Here is a 15693-nt window from a genome sequence, read left to right on the forward strand (position 1 = left end):
ATCTCTATGCCCAATGTGGGGTTCAAACTCAGGACCCTGAGATCAAGAGTTGCATGCTATACTGGCTGAGCCAGCCAGGTGCCCCCATTCATTTTCTATTAAATTATCTTTTTCTTCTTGGTGTATAGGAGTCATTTATTTTGAATATTGATCCTTTCTTGAATATGTTGTAGACATTTTATCCCTGTCTTCTGCTTATAAAAGGAAGCAAAGTTAAAAGAACTTTGTTTATGGTGTTTTGTATATAGAGGAGTTTGGAATTTTTTTTAAATTTATTTTTATTTATGTATTTATTTAAAATAGGCTCCATGCCCAATGTGGGGCTTGGGACTCCTTACCATGAGATCAAGGGTGAATGTTCTACCAACTGAGCCATCCAAATGCCCTGGAGTTTGTAATTTTTAATTTGTTTTAAATTTTTTTTAAAGATTTTCTTCATTTATTTGACAGAGAGAGTTAGAGAACACAAGTAGAGGGAATAGTGGGGAGAGAAAGAGGGAGAGAAAGAAAGAGAAAGAGGCTCCTCCAACTGGGGAGCCTGATGTGTGGCTCCAACCCAGGATGATCCCAGCCAAAGGCAGAAGCCTAACTAACCACCTGAGCCACCCAGGCGCCCCTCTTGTTTTAATTTTAATTCCTGTTTTTGAGTCGAGTTTTTGGGAGTCTGTTCAGAGTAGCTCAAAATATCGGATCAGAACTCCTTAGGTTTTAGGTTCTCGTCCCATCTCTGCTTTCTGCTAACAATAAGCAGTGGGCAAGCTGGTTGGCGAAAAAGGCCTTTTTTCATGTACAGAAAAGGGAAAGTAATTCCTCTCTCCCTCATTGTGAGGATTAAATGGATGAGCGTATGGAAAACAGCACCAGAAGATGATAAAGAGCTCAGTAACAGAAATGATATCTAACGGTTATTAATATCATGATGGCGACATTTTAGATATTCGGCACAGAGTAGGCCGAAACGAGGAAGTGACTTACCCAGAGACATGCTTCAACGCGACCAGGCCTTAACCTGGAGAACTCAGGTGCGGCGCTGTCCCCTCCCCCCGAAGCCCCGCCCCCTAGGGTCTCTCCTCCTCCTTTGCCCTGGCCACAGCCGGAAGCCCAGGGCTAGAAGAGTGGGCCTGGCGCGTGATGGGCGCGCGTGACACAGAAGGGGCGGGTCTGAGAAGCTGGATGCGCAGGGATAGGGCGTCAGGTTCGCGCGGAAGGGGCGGGGCAGGTCAGGGGGCGGGGCTTAGCTGGACGGGGCCTTGGGGCCGGGCTTCCGCGTGCGTTGGTCCGGCGGGCGAGGGTGAGAGGCGGGGCGTGCCCAGCGGCCGGGGCGGAGCCAACTGGGGGGCGGGGCGGCGCGCGGCCTAACGGCGGCGTTGGCGGCGGCAGGAGCGGTGGTGCTGTGGCTGGCGGGCGTCGCGGGTCCTGGTTCCGCGGCGGCTCCGGCGAGCGACTCGGGCCGCGGGTGGAGGCGGGAGGCGAGCGGCGGAGGCGATTGGCGATGGTGGGCGTCCCTGGAGCGGCCGCCTTCCAGCGTAAGCAGGGCGGGAAGGCGGGAGGCTGAGGGGGGCGTGTGAGGGGCCTGCTGCTCCACAGGCGCGAGCTCGCGAGAGGCCCCCGGCGCGAGGCGGGGTTGGGGAAACTGAGGCCCGAAGCAGGGCGGTGGATCCAAGGTCACGCGGAAGGCTGGGCCTTCCCGGGTTTTCGAGACCGTGCGGGCGCTTCCTGCGTCCCCGGAGGGCTCGTGGCTCGGGATGTGAGCGAAGCCGTAGGGATCGCGGCCTCGGAGCCCAGGCCCGGCCGGCGTCCATCCGACTTACCGGCGGACAAGGATTGTTTTGTTCTCCCGGCGGTGGGGCCCCTAAGGCCGGCTCCTAGGGAAATATTACACACGCCCAGTTTCAAGGGGTGTGTGGCGGATGGTGGAGAAGGCGAGGATGGCCTCTTTGAAGGGGGCCTGTTGAGTGCAGGCTCGGGTCAGATTGCCTGGGTTCACATTCTGGCTCTACCGCTTAGGGGTTGTGACCTTGGGTCTTTTCCGAGCCTCAGTTCCTCCTTCTGCAAAATGGGGGTGTGAAGAGCATTTCAACCCCCGTACCCGCCGCCAGGGTTTTTGGGGTTTGTGGGGCCAGTAGAATGCTTGGCACAGACTGGGACATATGCAAGCGTGAAAACTGTTATTACTGCAGTCGCCGATAAACCGCATCCAGGATGAACCTCCCTCGGAAAATCCCGAAATTGGCCTCTGGTTGTATATTCGTTTAAGATGTCTTAGGATAGTCCTGCTTTCTGAGTCAGTTGTTTTTTTTACCTCCGTTTCTCTATTCCCCCATTTGTCTAGTGTTCCTCGTAGAATTTTGAGATCCTTGGGGGAGGGGTGGTATCTCAGTAACAGCAGTAACATTTTAATTGTTTCTTGTTACAATAGCAGTCGTCAACATTTTTTGAGCAGTAGGCGTTTTGCATTCTATTCATTCAGTATTAAATAATTTATTAGGTAAAATATCATTCTCGGCCCTGGGAATATAGCAAAAAAATGGATAGACCAAATTCAGTCTTTGAGTTTGGTTTGGGGAGGGGGACACAAGGTAGATGAGGAAACATAAGACTGTTTTGCTTGTTTTCTCTTCATTTAATCCTGGTGATAGTGTAAGTAAGAGTTAAATATTTGGGGGCGCCTGGGTGGCTCAGTCGTTAAGGGTTCGCCTTTCACTTAGGTGGTTCTGGGTTGGAACCTGGCGTGGGGTTCCCTGCTGCGGCGGAGCCGTTCTTCTCCCTCTCCTACTCCCCCTGTTTGTTTTCTTCCTCTGGCTCTGTCAAATAAATATAAAATACAGTCTTAAAAAAAAGTTAAGTATTTGAATATGCCCATTTTGCCGCAGATGAAACTGTCGAATTGTGATCTAGCTGCAGGACCCTCAGTCCATATAAAAGGGAGGCTTTACGCCGCTTCTCCTCTTTGACACTCTTTAAAAGTTGAAGAAATGCAAAGTAGGTGCATGCAGCATTGCCTCTTCGTATCAAGTCTGCAATTAGCTGCTTTTGATAGCTTGATCCTTTCCTCTCGGAGGTTGTAACAAAAGAGAGGCTGAGGTGACTCTTTAGGTCTAAGATGCACCATCTCTGTAAAGGAAAGGACTTTTAATCCAGACTCCAGTTTTTTACATCCACACCTGTTCCATGCAATTTTTGGTTTAAAATATACCCCCAAAGTACAGTTTTTGGTTCTATTATGTAACGAAGATTTATTTATTTACTTATTCTTAATAGAATTCTATATTTCATTCTTAGCATGCTTAGTGCACTTTTTCTTTTAATCAGGAAGCATAAGTTTCACTAAAATACTGAGGATTTTTTCAGTGATTTTTCCTTGATACAGTTAGATTGAGCATTGACCATCTGCTACGCACCAGGCCCTGTGCTATTGTAGGGCTTACAAAGATGAATAAAGCAGATTCTTGCCTCTTGGAGCTTACCTATGGTCTTGATTGGCTATGTGTTTAACTGAAGTGCTGGGCAGAGAATGTAGGAGCTCAGTCCTTGGTGGAAGTAGTCTAGAGCATTGGTTTCAGATGTTTTTACTGTTCTGTCAGTAGATAGGGTTAAGTGTGTACACATGTGAATGTTTTAAGTTAGAATTACGGTGCTAACTGTAGTCCGTATTATGTACATTTTATAACATGTGCAAAAATAGACATTTTGCAAAGGATGAATTAAAACAAAAGTAGAAGTTCCAGTATCATCTTTTCATATCCTGGTGTGAATAATAACTATGCATCTTGGGGGTGGGGACCATTGGTCTTGTAGAGGGACCTTTTCAACCCATGAGGTCTATTGAAATTCACTTCTGGAGTTGTGCCTAGGTTGAAATCTTGGGGTCCTGTTCTATTAACTTTGAGACTTGGGACACATTATTTAACCTTTCTGTGGACTTCATTTTCTTCATCTGTTAAAATGGAGTGGACGAGGGGCGCCTGGGTGGCTTGGTTGGTTGGGTGGCTACCTTCAGCTCAGGTCATGATCCCAGTGTCTTGGGATTTGAGCACCAAGTCGGGCTCCCTGCTCAGTGGGAGCCTGCTTCTCCCTCACTCTCTGCCTGCCCTTCTGGCTGCCCCTGTACCCCTGTGCCTCTGCCTACATGTGCTCTTTCTCTGTCAATAAATAAAATCTTTAAAAAATTGAGTTGATGAGAGTTCCTGCCCCATTTACAGTTTTGTGATGATTGACAATCTAAATATGGTAATGGGGGCACCTGGCTGGCTCAGTGGGTTGGAGCCTCTGCCTTCCGCTCAGGTCATGATCCCGGGGTCCTGGGATCGAGCCCCCACATCCAGCTCTCTGCTCAGCAGGGAGCCTGCTTCCCCCCTCTCTCTCTGCCTGCCTCTCTGCCTATTTGTGATCTCTGTCAAATAAATAAATAAAATTTTTAAAAAATATATGGTAATGTATATAGTAATATATGTAGAGTACTTAAACTGTGCTCAGCCCACCATTTTGGGTGCTGCTTGTGCCTGAGGATACAAGGAAGACTTAGAATCTCACAGTGTAGTAGGGGTCCTGCACCTGTGCATAGGTAATAAAGTGCTTTAAGTGCTCAAAGCATAGTCTCTTGGGAATACAGGGTAGGAATAACTAATTGTTCTTTGAGGGTCCAAGTAAGGTTTGGGAAAGGAGGTGACATTTGAACCAGGCCTAAGAAGGAGAGGGGCTTTTTCGAGCGGGAGGAATGGTGGACCTCTTTAGGCAATGAGCATACCCTTGAGGGCTTAGTGAGCAGTTCGGGAGATCTGGACCTTCAGGGAACCTGATTAAAGCTTGTATACCTTGTTAATAGGATAACAGTGCGTTCTGGCTGGAGTTGTTCTTGTCAGGGGCCAGATGGCAAGGAAGCCTATTCCAGAACTTTTCACAGCACCACAGCTCTTTTCTCTCTGATGACACTTACCTCATTCAGCCTTCTTAGTAATCTAAGAATATAAACTCCTAAATGTAAGCTTCTTAAGAGTTACAGTATTTGCATTTTTTAAAAAGTTTTTATTTATTTATTTGGGATAGAGAGATATCACAAGTAGGCAGAGCGTCAGGCAGAGAGAGAGGGGGAAGTAGACTCCCCGGGACCCTGAGATCATGACCTGAGCCAAAGGCAGAGGCTTAACCCACAGAGCCACCCAGGCGCCCTCAGTAATTCTTTTTTTTTTTTAACCTGACATTTGTCTATTAGCATGAAAGAAGAGATGTTAAGTGTACCAGAAAGACTTCCTGGAGGGTTGAATAAGGTACCTACCATTTTCTCCTCCAGGTCTACTCTCCATCTGTTGCTCATTCTCTGCCCTCTGAGGCTGGCTTATTATATGAACTCTGTTGAGAGCTTCCTTGCCATCTAAGGTTAGGGAATTTTAATTTCCCTGCTTCCTTCCTGTTGATATTGGCTCTGGCTGGTTGTGTCCCTTGATGAAGATTTGCCATTCCTCTAAAGGAGGTTCGCTCTACAACTCTCCTCCTAGATTTGGAGTTTTTATTTTCTTTGTTCCTCCAGCTTAGAATTGTGCTCTCTAGGGGCGCCTGGGTGGCTGGCTCAGTTGGTTAAGCGACTGCCTTGGGCTCAGGTCATGATCCTGGAGTCCTGGGATCAAGTCCCACATCGGGCTCCCTGCTCAGGAGTCTGCTTCTCCCGCTGACCTCTCTCCTCTCATTCTCTCTCTCTCTCTCTCTCAAAGAAATAAATAAAATCGTTAAAAAAAAAAAAGTGTGCTCTCTAATCCCAGGATATTTCTCTCCCTTGTGATTATCACCTTCATAGTCCTGTTTTTAAACCCTTCTTGATTTATCCTTACTCTGGAGTATGGCATCTTTCCTGCTGGAACCATGACTATGATTGAAGCTTGTAAATCTTGGTAATAGCATAACACCTCAAACTTTTACTCTGGGCTCACTCATATACTGCCCATTCTTCAAAGATACTCGTCTGAGCCCAGTTTATAAGCAGATTTTTAAGTTTATTTATTTATTTAAGTAGTCTCTATATCCAGCATGGGGCTCAGACTCATGACTTCTGACTGAGCCAGCCAGGCACTCCCTCAGCAGGTTTTAAAAGCAACAAATCAGATGGAGAAGAGGAAGCCTACCCCAGGTAAGCATACTGACAATGAGAGACAGGGTCTCTCTTTAGCCCTTACCTACTATGCCACACTGATGCATTTAGTCATTTTTCACCAAACTATTGGATAAGGAAAAAAAAAAAAAAACTCCCTAGAAACACAATAATCTGTGACCACACAGTCCAGACCAGATAAATTGCAGTTAGTAACCTATTTAAAAAGGCAGAGATACAGATGAGGCAGGTTGTTGATCATAATGGATAAAGAGTTTGCAAACTTTGGGTTTGAGGACCAGTTCTGGGAAGTTTTTCAACTTCTGAGACTCCGTTTCTTTATATAAATGAGGATACTTCCTGCCTAATAGTAACTAATAGTGAATGTTTATTATGGGCTAGATACCATGCATTTACCTTTTGCCTTTTTATCCTCCAGTCTTTTTTTTTTTTTTTTTTTTTTTTTTTTAAAGATTTATTTATTTGACAGATAGAGACTACAAGTAGGCAGAGAGGCAGGCAGAGAGAGAGAGAGGGGAGGAAGCAGACTCCCAGCTAAGCAGAGAGCCCGACGCGGGGCTCGATCCCAGGACCCTGGGATCATGACCTGAGCTGAAGGCAGAGGCTTTAACCCGCTGAGCCACCCAGGCGCCCCTATCCTCCAGTCTTTTAGGTAGGTCTGTATCCGGATTTTACAATTTGTGAAATTGACTTAGATGTTATAGAACTAATAAATGACAAAGCCCAGATTAAAATCTAGATCTCTCTGACAGCAGAGCCTGAGTTCTTAACATTAAGGGAGCTGTTACTTAAAATATGTTGACTGGGGCACCTGACTCGTGTGGTTGGTGGAGTGTGTGACTCTCGATCTCAGGGTTGTAGGTTTGAGCCCCATGTTGGGTATAGAGATTACTTAAATAATAAAATCTTTAAAAAAAAAAAAAAGTTGACCTTGGGGCACCTGGCTGGCTCAGTTGGTAGGGCTTGTGACTTGGGATCTCAGGATGTTGAGTTCTACTCCACTTTGGGTGTAGAGATTACCTTAAAAAAAAAAAGTGTTGACCTGGACCCCTGGATGGGTCAGGTCATGATCCCAGGGTTTTGGGATCAAGTTCTGCACCGGGCTCCTTGCTTCTCCCTTTGCCTACCGGCTCCCTCTGTTTGTACTCTAGCTTTCTCTGACAAAAAAATAAAATTAAAAAAAAAAAACACTGTCTTGACCATCAGTGAATGGGAAAATCACACCCTCGTTTCTGTACTCTGACACTGTGAATTTCCTATACTTTAAAGGTCATCCAGGTTCTCAGAATACAGCGTTTATAAGGGAAGGGAAACAGTGCTTGTAGATTTCTAAACACTACAGAACTTTTTCTGGTTATTTCTTCCCTTTTTGAGGGAGATGCTCAGAACCTTTGTTGCTTTGTGTTGTATGCACCCTACCTCGTCTCCCACTTCTACCCTGTGGCAGAGTAGTGTGAAATGAGCTGAAGGCTTTGAGAATAATAATACTGCTACAGAACTTTACTTACTTATTAGTCACTTGTCTGCATGTAAATTTAGAGTTGTTACTTCAGTGAGTCCTTGTGTAGAATTGGGCATACATTTTCCTACTAGTAACAAAGTTATGGGGGCACCTGGCTGGCTCAGTCACTAGAGTGTGTGACCCTTAGTCTCAGGGTCCTGATTTCAAGCCCTACTTTGGGCATGGAGCCTACTTTAAAGCAAAACAAAACAACAATCCTTTGATTTTCAGTTGTTTGGAGGGTTATTGACTTGTTATTTTGAGAGTTGGGACTTATTAAATTGAATTATGTTTTAGGTACTTGTAATGATTTTTGTCTTTTATCTTTGACTATTGAGTGCGTTTGTGCTGGTCTGGAACCTGTTGGCTTTCCTCTATACAGATTGACTTTAAGCTTATTCTTGAGTATTAAGCCTGTTGTGGGACATGCAGATCGAGACTTTATGATTAGTTATTTGAATTCAGTGAATGCTTTTAGGCAGGAAAGGTCATTTAAAAGATAGTGTACAATAAATGAATGCAGCATTAGGACTAAGATGAGTTAATTCACTAAGTTCACACCTCTTCCAGGATAAGGGAAAAATGGGAGGAAAGCGGTGTGGAAAAAAAAATTTCTTACCTGCCAGCTTTATCCTCACTCCTTAGTTTTAGAGTATTGTTTTGAATCTCATATTATAGAAAGCAGTCACTGAATTGTAAAGATGTACTTCAGATTTGTGAAACCTGGAAGGCTTAATGAGGGACAGTCTCTTCCTGGTTATTGTTTCTGCTTTGGTAAGGTTACCAAATTGGGCCTCACTGTTACTCTACTGACTGGCCCCATGTGCAGTCTGAACTAGTGTATGTACACGTGACAGATCCTGTCTCTGGGTTTTATTATGGCTGGTTAAGTAGCTTTTTGCCTTAGTCTCTGGTTTCTGTCTTCTGGCCCCTTGAAGGCCTTGAGGCTATCTGAAATTATAGGGGTTGGGGTACCATAAATTAAACTTGTGAAATGAGTGCATGGCAGATGTGTCAACTGAATCAGACTTTTAAGTCCAGTTGAATTCTTTTTTTTTTTTTTAAGCAAGTTAAATTAAACTTTTTTTTTTTTTTAAAGGATTTTATTTATTTGACAGAGAGAGACACAGCAGTGGGGGTCAGGGGGAGTAGGTGAGGCAGAAGCAGGATTCCTGCTGAGCAGGGAGCCTGATGCAGGGCTTGATCCCAGGACCCTAGGATCATGACCTGAGCTGAAGGCAGAGGCTTAATGACTGAGCCTCCCAGGTGCCCCAGTTGAATTCTTTAAAAAGGGATTCTTTGCTAGGTTTTCTGCTGGGTGTTGTTCATGTATGTCATCTCATGTAATTCTTAAAACAACCTTGGGAGGGAGTTAGTAGCTCTTGTTTTACTGATGAGGAAGTAAGGATCAGAGAACTTAAGTAAATTGCCCAAGGTCACACAGTTAATCTGTAGCAGATGCACTATTCAAACTTGGTTCAGTCCTGGTGTCGAATTCATTCATTTTACATTGAGACCTGAGTCCAAAACCTTCTGTTTTTACTATCTACATGACTACTTCTTTTTACTAACTATACTGGAGGTTTTAGACTTATGTTCCTTGGACCTTGGTGTTCCCTGAAGATACTTGATTTCCCATCATCTTTCTTCAGGAACTTTTTTTCTCTTATTTCTTTCTCTTATTTCTATCTCATATTTTAAAAAAATGTCCTAGGAATTAGAATATGATGTAGAGTACACTACTGTGCTAGATCTTGGTCTTGTTAGAGGTATCCTGAATTAGAGATGAATTAAAAAAAAAAAAGGCAAGAGAAACTCTCAGCATCCTTTACCAATTCATCCCATATGTTTCCTGATTTTAGCAGTGAAACAGATGATGGCAGTGAACATCAAAAGCCCATGAAATGTCCATATTAATTTCGCTTGGCTGTGTGAGGAGCTGTCAAATATGGATCATCCAATATAGTATATGGATTTACAAAGTGAACCTTTAGTTTGGAATGTGGCTCTAGAAGATTTGATTTTACTTTTCTATTTTGTATTGCCATAATTAAATGCAGAAAAAGTAAAATTTAGAAAAACCCAGAGCTAGGTATCCTTTTGTCTGAATTTATAGCTTTGGAGTTGGCTAGACTTTTCAATTAAATTAGCTGATGGCGACAAATATGTAATCTGACCTCTTCAGCAGCTCAAGTGAAATGTTAATACCAGGCATAGCACAGCTCCCTTGACACACTACCTTGACCTTTTCCTCTCTTACAGATGTTTCCCTTACTCCTTTGTTAACTTAGCCATCTCCATGCAGAGGTCATGCCTGCTTTTAATTTTTTGAAGCCACGTGAGAACAGACTTTGAACAGCACAGATTTATTCATTTTTACCTTATATCCGTAGGACTACAGTAATCATAGAGTTATCTCTAATTCCCATGTATTTTTTATTTTTTATTTTTATTTTTTAAAAGATTATATTTATTTGCCAGAGATAGAGCGAGAAAGTGCACAAGCTGGGTGAGGGGGTGCAGCAGGCAGAGGGAGAAGTAGGCTTCCTGCTGAGCAAGGAGCCCAGTGCGGGACTTGATCCCAAGGCCCTGGGGTTATGACCTGAGCCACAGACACTAAACTGATTGAGCCACCCAGGCATCCCTCCCATGTATTTTTTAGCGAGTTTATATCCTAATCACTACCTGCCCTTTGTCTCTCCTTTCCATAAAAGCTTAAATACTAAGTGACATTTTTCTCCACCAGAAATGTGCCAAGGTTTTTTGGTCCTTAATACTGAGAAAGTGATTATGTCTTTGATTTTGTTTCCCTCTAGAGGAGTGGAGCCAACCTTGCAGGGAGAAAAGGCAGGCATAAAGCAAGTCCTCTTTGTCATTGAGATTAAAGGTAGAGATGGTTTAGGAGAGGGAAGTTTTGAGTGGTGAGGGAGATGTAGAAGAGGTAATGTTGGTTTTAGTTCCTTCAGCATTCATTCTCCAGCTGTCTAGAGCAGCTTAGGTCAGTAGCTCTAGTTTTTTAACTTTGACCTTAATTTTCCCTTGGTGGGTTGGTCTGGCTAAGTGGTTTTTTTTTTTTTTTTAAGATTTTATTTATTTATTTGACAGACAGAGATCACAAGTAGGCACAGAAGCAGACAGAGAGGAGGAAGCAGGCTCCCTGCTAAGCAGAGAGCCCGATGCGGGGCTCGATCCCAGGACCCTGGGATCACGACCCGAGCCGAAGGCAGAGGCTTTAGCTCACTGAGCCACCCAGGCGCCCTTTTTTTTTTTTTTTATAAAGATTTTATTTATTTATTTGTCAGAGAGAGAGGGCATAAGCAGTGGGAGGGACAGAGGAAAAAAAGTAGACTTCCCTCTGAACAGGGGCCTGCAATGCCGGACTTACCCCAGGACCCTGAGATCATGATCTAAACCAAAGGCAGATGTTTAGCCGATTGAGCAGCCACCCAGGCATCCCTGGCTAAGTGTTTTTGTTTTTAATTAATGAAATTTCATTAATTTATTTTGAGATTTATTTATTTGAGAGAGACAGAGCACATGTGTGCAGGAGTGGGGAATGGCAGAGAGAGAGAATTTTTAGACTCTGTGCCTCATGTGGGGCTCAGTCTCACAATCCATGAGATCACGACCTGAGCCGAGATCAAGAGTTGGATACTCAACTGACTAAGTCACCCAGGCGCCCCTGTTTATTTTAAGTAAACTCTACGCCCTATACTGGGCTTGAACTGAACGACCTTGAGTTCAAGAATCTCATACTGGGGGTGCTAGGGTGGCTCAGTCAGTTAAGCGTTTGACTTTGGCTCGGGTCATGATCCCAGAGTCTTCATATGGAGCCCCACTTTGTCCTGCTTTCTGCTCAGCGGGAAGCCTGCTTCTCCCTAACTCTGCCTACTGCTCCCCCTGCTTGTGCACTCTAGCTCTCTGTCAAATAAGTGAATAGATCAATCTTAAGGGGGAGGAAGAAAAAGAGTCTCATGCTCCACCAGCTGAGCCAGCTAGGTGCCCCTGGTTAAGTGGTTTTAACTATACTCTTTATTTTTTCTTAAATATGTTACATGATATATAAGTTCTAGAAAAACACAAATTCAAATATGGGGATTTGCGTTATAAAAAGTTTTTGTACTTTTAAGTTTGTATTTTACCATAATTTTAAACTTAAGAAAAAGTTGCAAGAGTAGTAATTCCTGTTTTTTCTTCCTTGATTCTCCAGATGTCAACACTTTACCTTTTTTCTGTTTCTGTTTATATCGCATATTCCTTTTCTGAACTTTTTTAGTCTAAGTTACAGCTGTGATACCTCTTTACCCTAAATAACATAATATGTATTTCTTGTAAACTAGGACATTGTCTTGTATAACAACAATATACCTATCAAAATCCAGAAGTAGTCTTGATACAGTAGTATTATTTAATATGCAGACTTCATTCAAATTTTGCCATTTGTTCCAATATTGTTCTTCATAGGAAAAATATTTTTTTTCTCCTAGTCTAGGATCCAGTCCCAGGATATATTATTATATTTAGTTTTCTTGTCTTCTTCAGTTTGGAAGAATCCTTCGGTCTCATCTTTCGTGACTTTGACTTTTTTTTTTAAATAACACAGGCTATTTATCTTGTATACTGTCCCTCACTTTGAATTTTTTTTCCTTATGAATTAATTCAGATTATACATATTGGCAGGAGTGTCACAAAGTGAAGTTATGTCTTTTTCAGTGCATCGTATCAGGAGGCACATGATGTCCATTTGTCCAGCACTATTGATGTTAACTTTGATCACTTGCTTAAGGTGTTGTCTGCTAGTTTTCTCCACTGTAAAGTTACTTTCTTTTCCTTTTTAATGAGGAAGAATCATGGGAGGAGATACTGAGTTTATTTAAATGTCTTGTTACCAAACTTTTGCCTCCTAGATTTAGCATCTGTTGATAATGTTTGCCTGAGTCCGTTGTTACTGTGATAGTTGGACTATGATTTTCTATTTCTTTCTTTGTTTTTAAAGATTTTATGTATTCATTTGACGGAGACACAGAGAGGGAAGACAAGCAGGGGAAGTGGGAGAGGGAGAAGCAGGCTTCCTGCCGAGCAGGGAGCCTGAATCGGGGCTTGATCCCAGGACCCTGGGATCATGACCTGAGCCGAAGGCAGATGCTTAACGACTCAGCCACCCAGGCACCCCTTATTTTCTGTTTCTATTAGTTCTTCATTTACTATTTAATGATACTTTATAGAGAATTTTCTTAACCATATTTATATAAAAAGATGTAAGCAATACCTACAGAATTCCCAAGATGCTGAGCTATACTATTCTTCTACTTCTTTCTTTCTTTTTTTTTTTTTTTTAAACATGTATCTACCCCCCATGTGAGACTCAAACTCAGGACCCTGAGATCAAGCTATCACATGCTCTACCGACTGAACAAGCCAGGTATCCCTCCTTAACTTGATTCTTTGAGTTAAACCACTCACTAAAACCCTCAATGGCCTAGCGAATAGGTTAGGCCTCAGTATTTCATGCTAATTGGCAATCAGGTCAGTGGTACTAATGTGCCATTCAACCATCTACACAAGGCAGTTCTGCCAGCCAGAATTTTTATAGCTGTTCATATAGCAAGTTTACGGTACCAGGCAAGATGTCACTACTATCAATAGAACAGGTGACTCTTCAATACCCCTAACCTAGAAACAAATTCTTTGGCCTAACATTCAACGTTTTCCATAGCTCTGCCTCAACCTGCCTACAATCCCGTTTTACTAACTAAATCTTGCACCTTCCAGCTTGGAAACCTTTACTTATTCTAAGAGCTGGCAACTAAAGTCATCTCCCATTCTACCACCTTTGAACCTTCCCCACAGCCTGCTTCAGTAAAGGTTGTGGGCTAACAGTTTTTACATTAAAAAAGGGAGGAGGATATATGACAGGGACCATGTGTCCCACGAAGCCCAACATATTTATTAGGCCCTTCATAGAAAGTTTGTCTACTCCTGGCTTACTCCATTTCTCAAGAACTGAAATTTCCTTCATCCCATTTCTCTATATTTACCAATTCAAGATCTACCCATCCATCAAAATACAGTTGATTATTTAGTGAAGGCTTTCTTGCTACCTTCAATGATACATATATATATATGTATTTATATAAACCTTGCATCTCTGTTTTGTTTGTAAACTAGCCCTTGTGACTCTAAAAGGGATACTATATATAATCTCTCTCTCTCTCTCTCTCTCTCTCTGCTCACTGGGGAGCCTGCTTCCCTTCCTCTCTCTCTGCCTGCCTCTCTGCCTAGTTGTGATCTGTCTGACAAATAAATAAATAAAATCTTTAAAAAAAAAAAAGGTTACAAAGACTATTTAGTGAACAGTTTCCCTCACTTCTGTGCTCTAGCTACTCTTGCCTTCCTTGATGGCAACTGGTATTACCAGTGTCTTCTGTATCCTTTCAGATATATTTCTGTAGGCCATACCATAATATGTATAAAAGACCTTCTTCATTTTGCATTGTATTTCGTTGTATGGGTACACAGTACTTTTTTCCCCCTATAGTCCACTACAGATAGATATTTAGATGCCAGTCTTTGTGTTAAAAACAATGCTGCAGGGGTGCCTGGGTGGCTCAGTGGTTAAGCCGCTGCCTTTGGCTCAGGTCATGATCTCAGGGTCCTGGGATTGAGCCCCGCATTGCATTGGGCTCTCTGCTCAGCAGGGAACCTGTTTCCTTCCCCTCTCTCTGCCTGCTTCTCTGCCTACTTGTGATCTCTCTGTCAAATAAATAAAAAAAATCTTAAAAAAAAATGCTGCAAGGGCGCCTGGGTGGCTCAGTGGTTTAAGCCGCTGCCTTCGGCTCAGGTCATGATCTCAGGGTCCTGGGATCGAGCCCTGCATCGGGCTCTCTGCTCGTCAGGGAGCCTGCTTCCCTCTCACTCTCTCTGCCTGCCTCTCTGCCTACTTGTGATCTCTCTCTGTCAAATAAATAAATAAAATCTTTAAAAAAAAAATGCTGCAAAATTTTGTTAAACATGTTATTTAGTAAGTTTGTGGAATAAATTCCTAGAAGTAGAATTCCTGGGGTAAGGAAAATATGCTCTGTGTGATTTTGATAGCTGGTACCAAATTACTCTCTGGAGATGGTATATCAGTTTTTGTACTCTTACCAGCAAAACATGCAACCCTAATAAAGAAGGAGTAGGAGATGGGGGAAGTTAAGACTGGATTGGGTTTGGAGATGGGGGAAGTTAAGACTGGACTGGGTTTGGAGGGTACTAAAAGCAGTTATGTTATTGGAGTATAACGTACTACGGGAGGAGTGGCAGGAAATAAGAGAAGAGGCAGGGGTTAGGGTTTTATTCTTGGATTTTATTCTACAGCTAATGGAGAGCAGTAAAAAGGATGAGAGAATGACAAAGTTAAGATTGTTAAGTTCTGGAGTTTTCTGGTGGTCTTAATGAAGATGGATTCAAAGGGGCAAGACAGGAAACCACAAAATAATTAGGTTAATGCAATAGCCTTGTCAAACCTTGCATCTCTGTTTTGTTTGGAAACTAGACCTTGTGACTCTAAAAGGGATACTATATATAAATATATATATATATATATATACATACATACATATAAAGGCAGAGGCTTTAACCCACTGAGCCACCTAGGCGTCCCTAATTAATTAAAAAAAGAAAAAAAAAAAAAAAAAAAGTCTGCCTTCGGCTCTAGTCATGATCCTAGGGTCCTATGACTGAGTCCTGCATCGGGTTCCCTGCTTCTCCCTCTGCCCCTCTTCCCCGCAATGCTCAGGCACACTCTCTCTTGCTCTCAAAAATAAATTAAAAAAAAATTCACTGCCAGTCCAGAAATTAATTTTTTAAAAAGCTGGAAAAGGAAAACCAGATTTGGTTCAAGACAAGCATCATTCCCTGTCTTTTTTTTTTAAATATATCCACAAATGCGTCCATACATTAGGTCAGATGCCTAACTCTGGTGGTTCTTGTCATGCTACTATCACTATTTACCATTTAATACTGAAATTATCCATCTCTCCCCTCTACCGGACTACATCTAAATTCAGGACCTTCGAACTCTCTTCATATATCCCCCAGCATCAGG

General features: G+C 42.8%; 1 protein-coding gene across 2 annotated transcripts in view; it reads left to right on the top strand.

Moving 5' to 3' along the window:
- The first annotated feature begins 1358 nt into the window (after positions 1-1358).
- CBFA2T2 (CBFA2/RUNX1 partner transcriptional co-repressor 2) overlaps positions 1359-15693 on the top strand; it is a 152836-nt gene continuing 138501 nt past the window's right edge. For both annotated transcript variants that reach the window (XM_045981221.1, XM_045981222.1), the window contains exon 1: positions 1359-1526. In XM_045981221.1, coding sequence (XP_045837177.1) covers positions 1493-1526 — 34 coding nt within the window. In that variant the 5' untranslated portion in view covers positions 1359-1492. The remainder of the gene's footprint in view (positions 1527-15693) is intronic.

Source organism: Meles meles, chromosome 16 (genome assembly GCF_922984935.1).
Source record: "Meles meles chromosome 16, mMelMel3.1 paternal haplotype, whole genome shotgun sequence".
NCBI lineage: Eukaryota > Metazoa > Chordata > Mammalia > Carnivora > Mustelidae > Meles > Meles meles.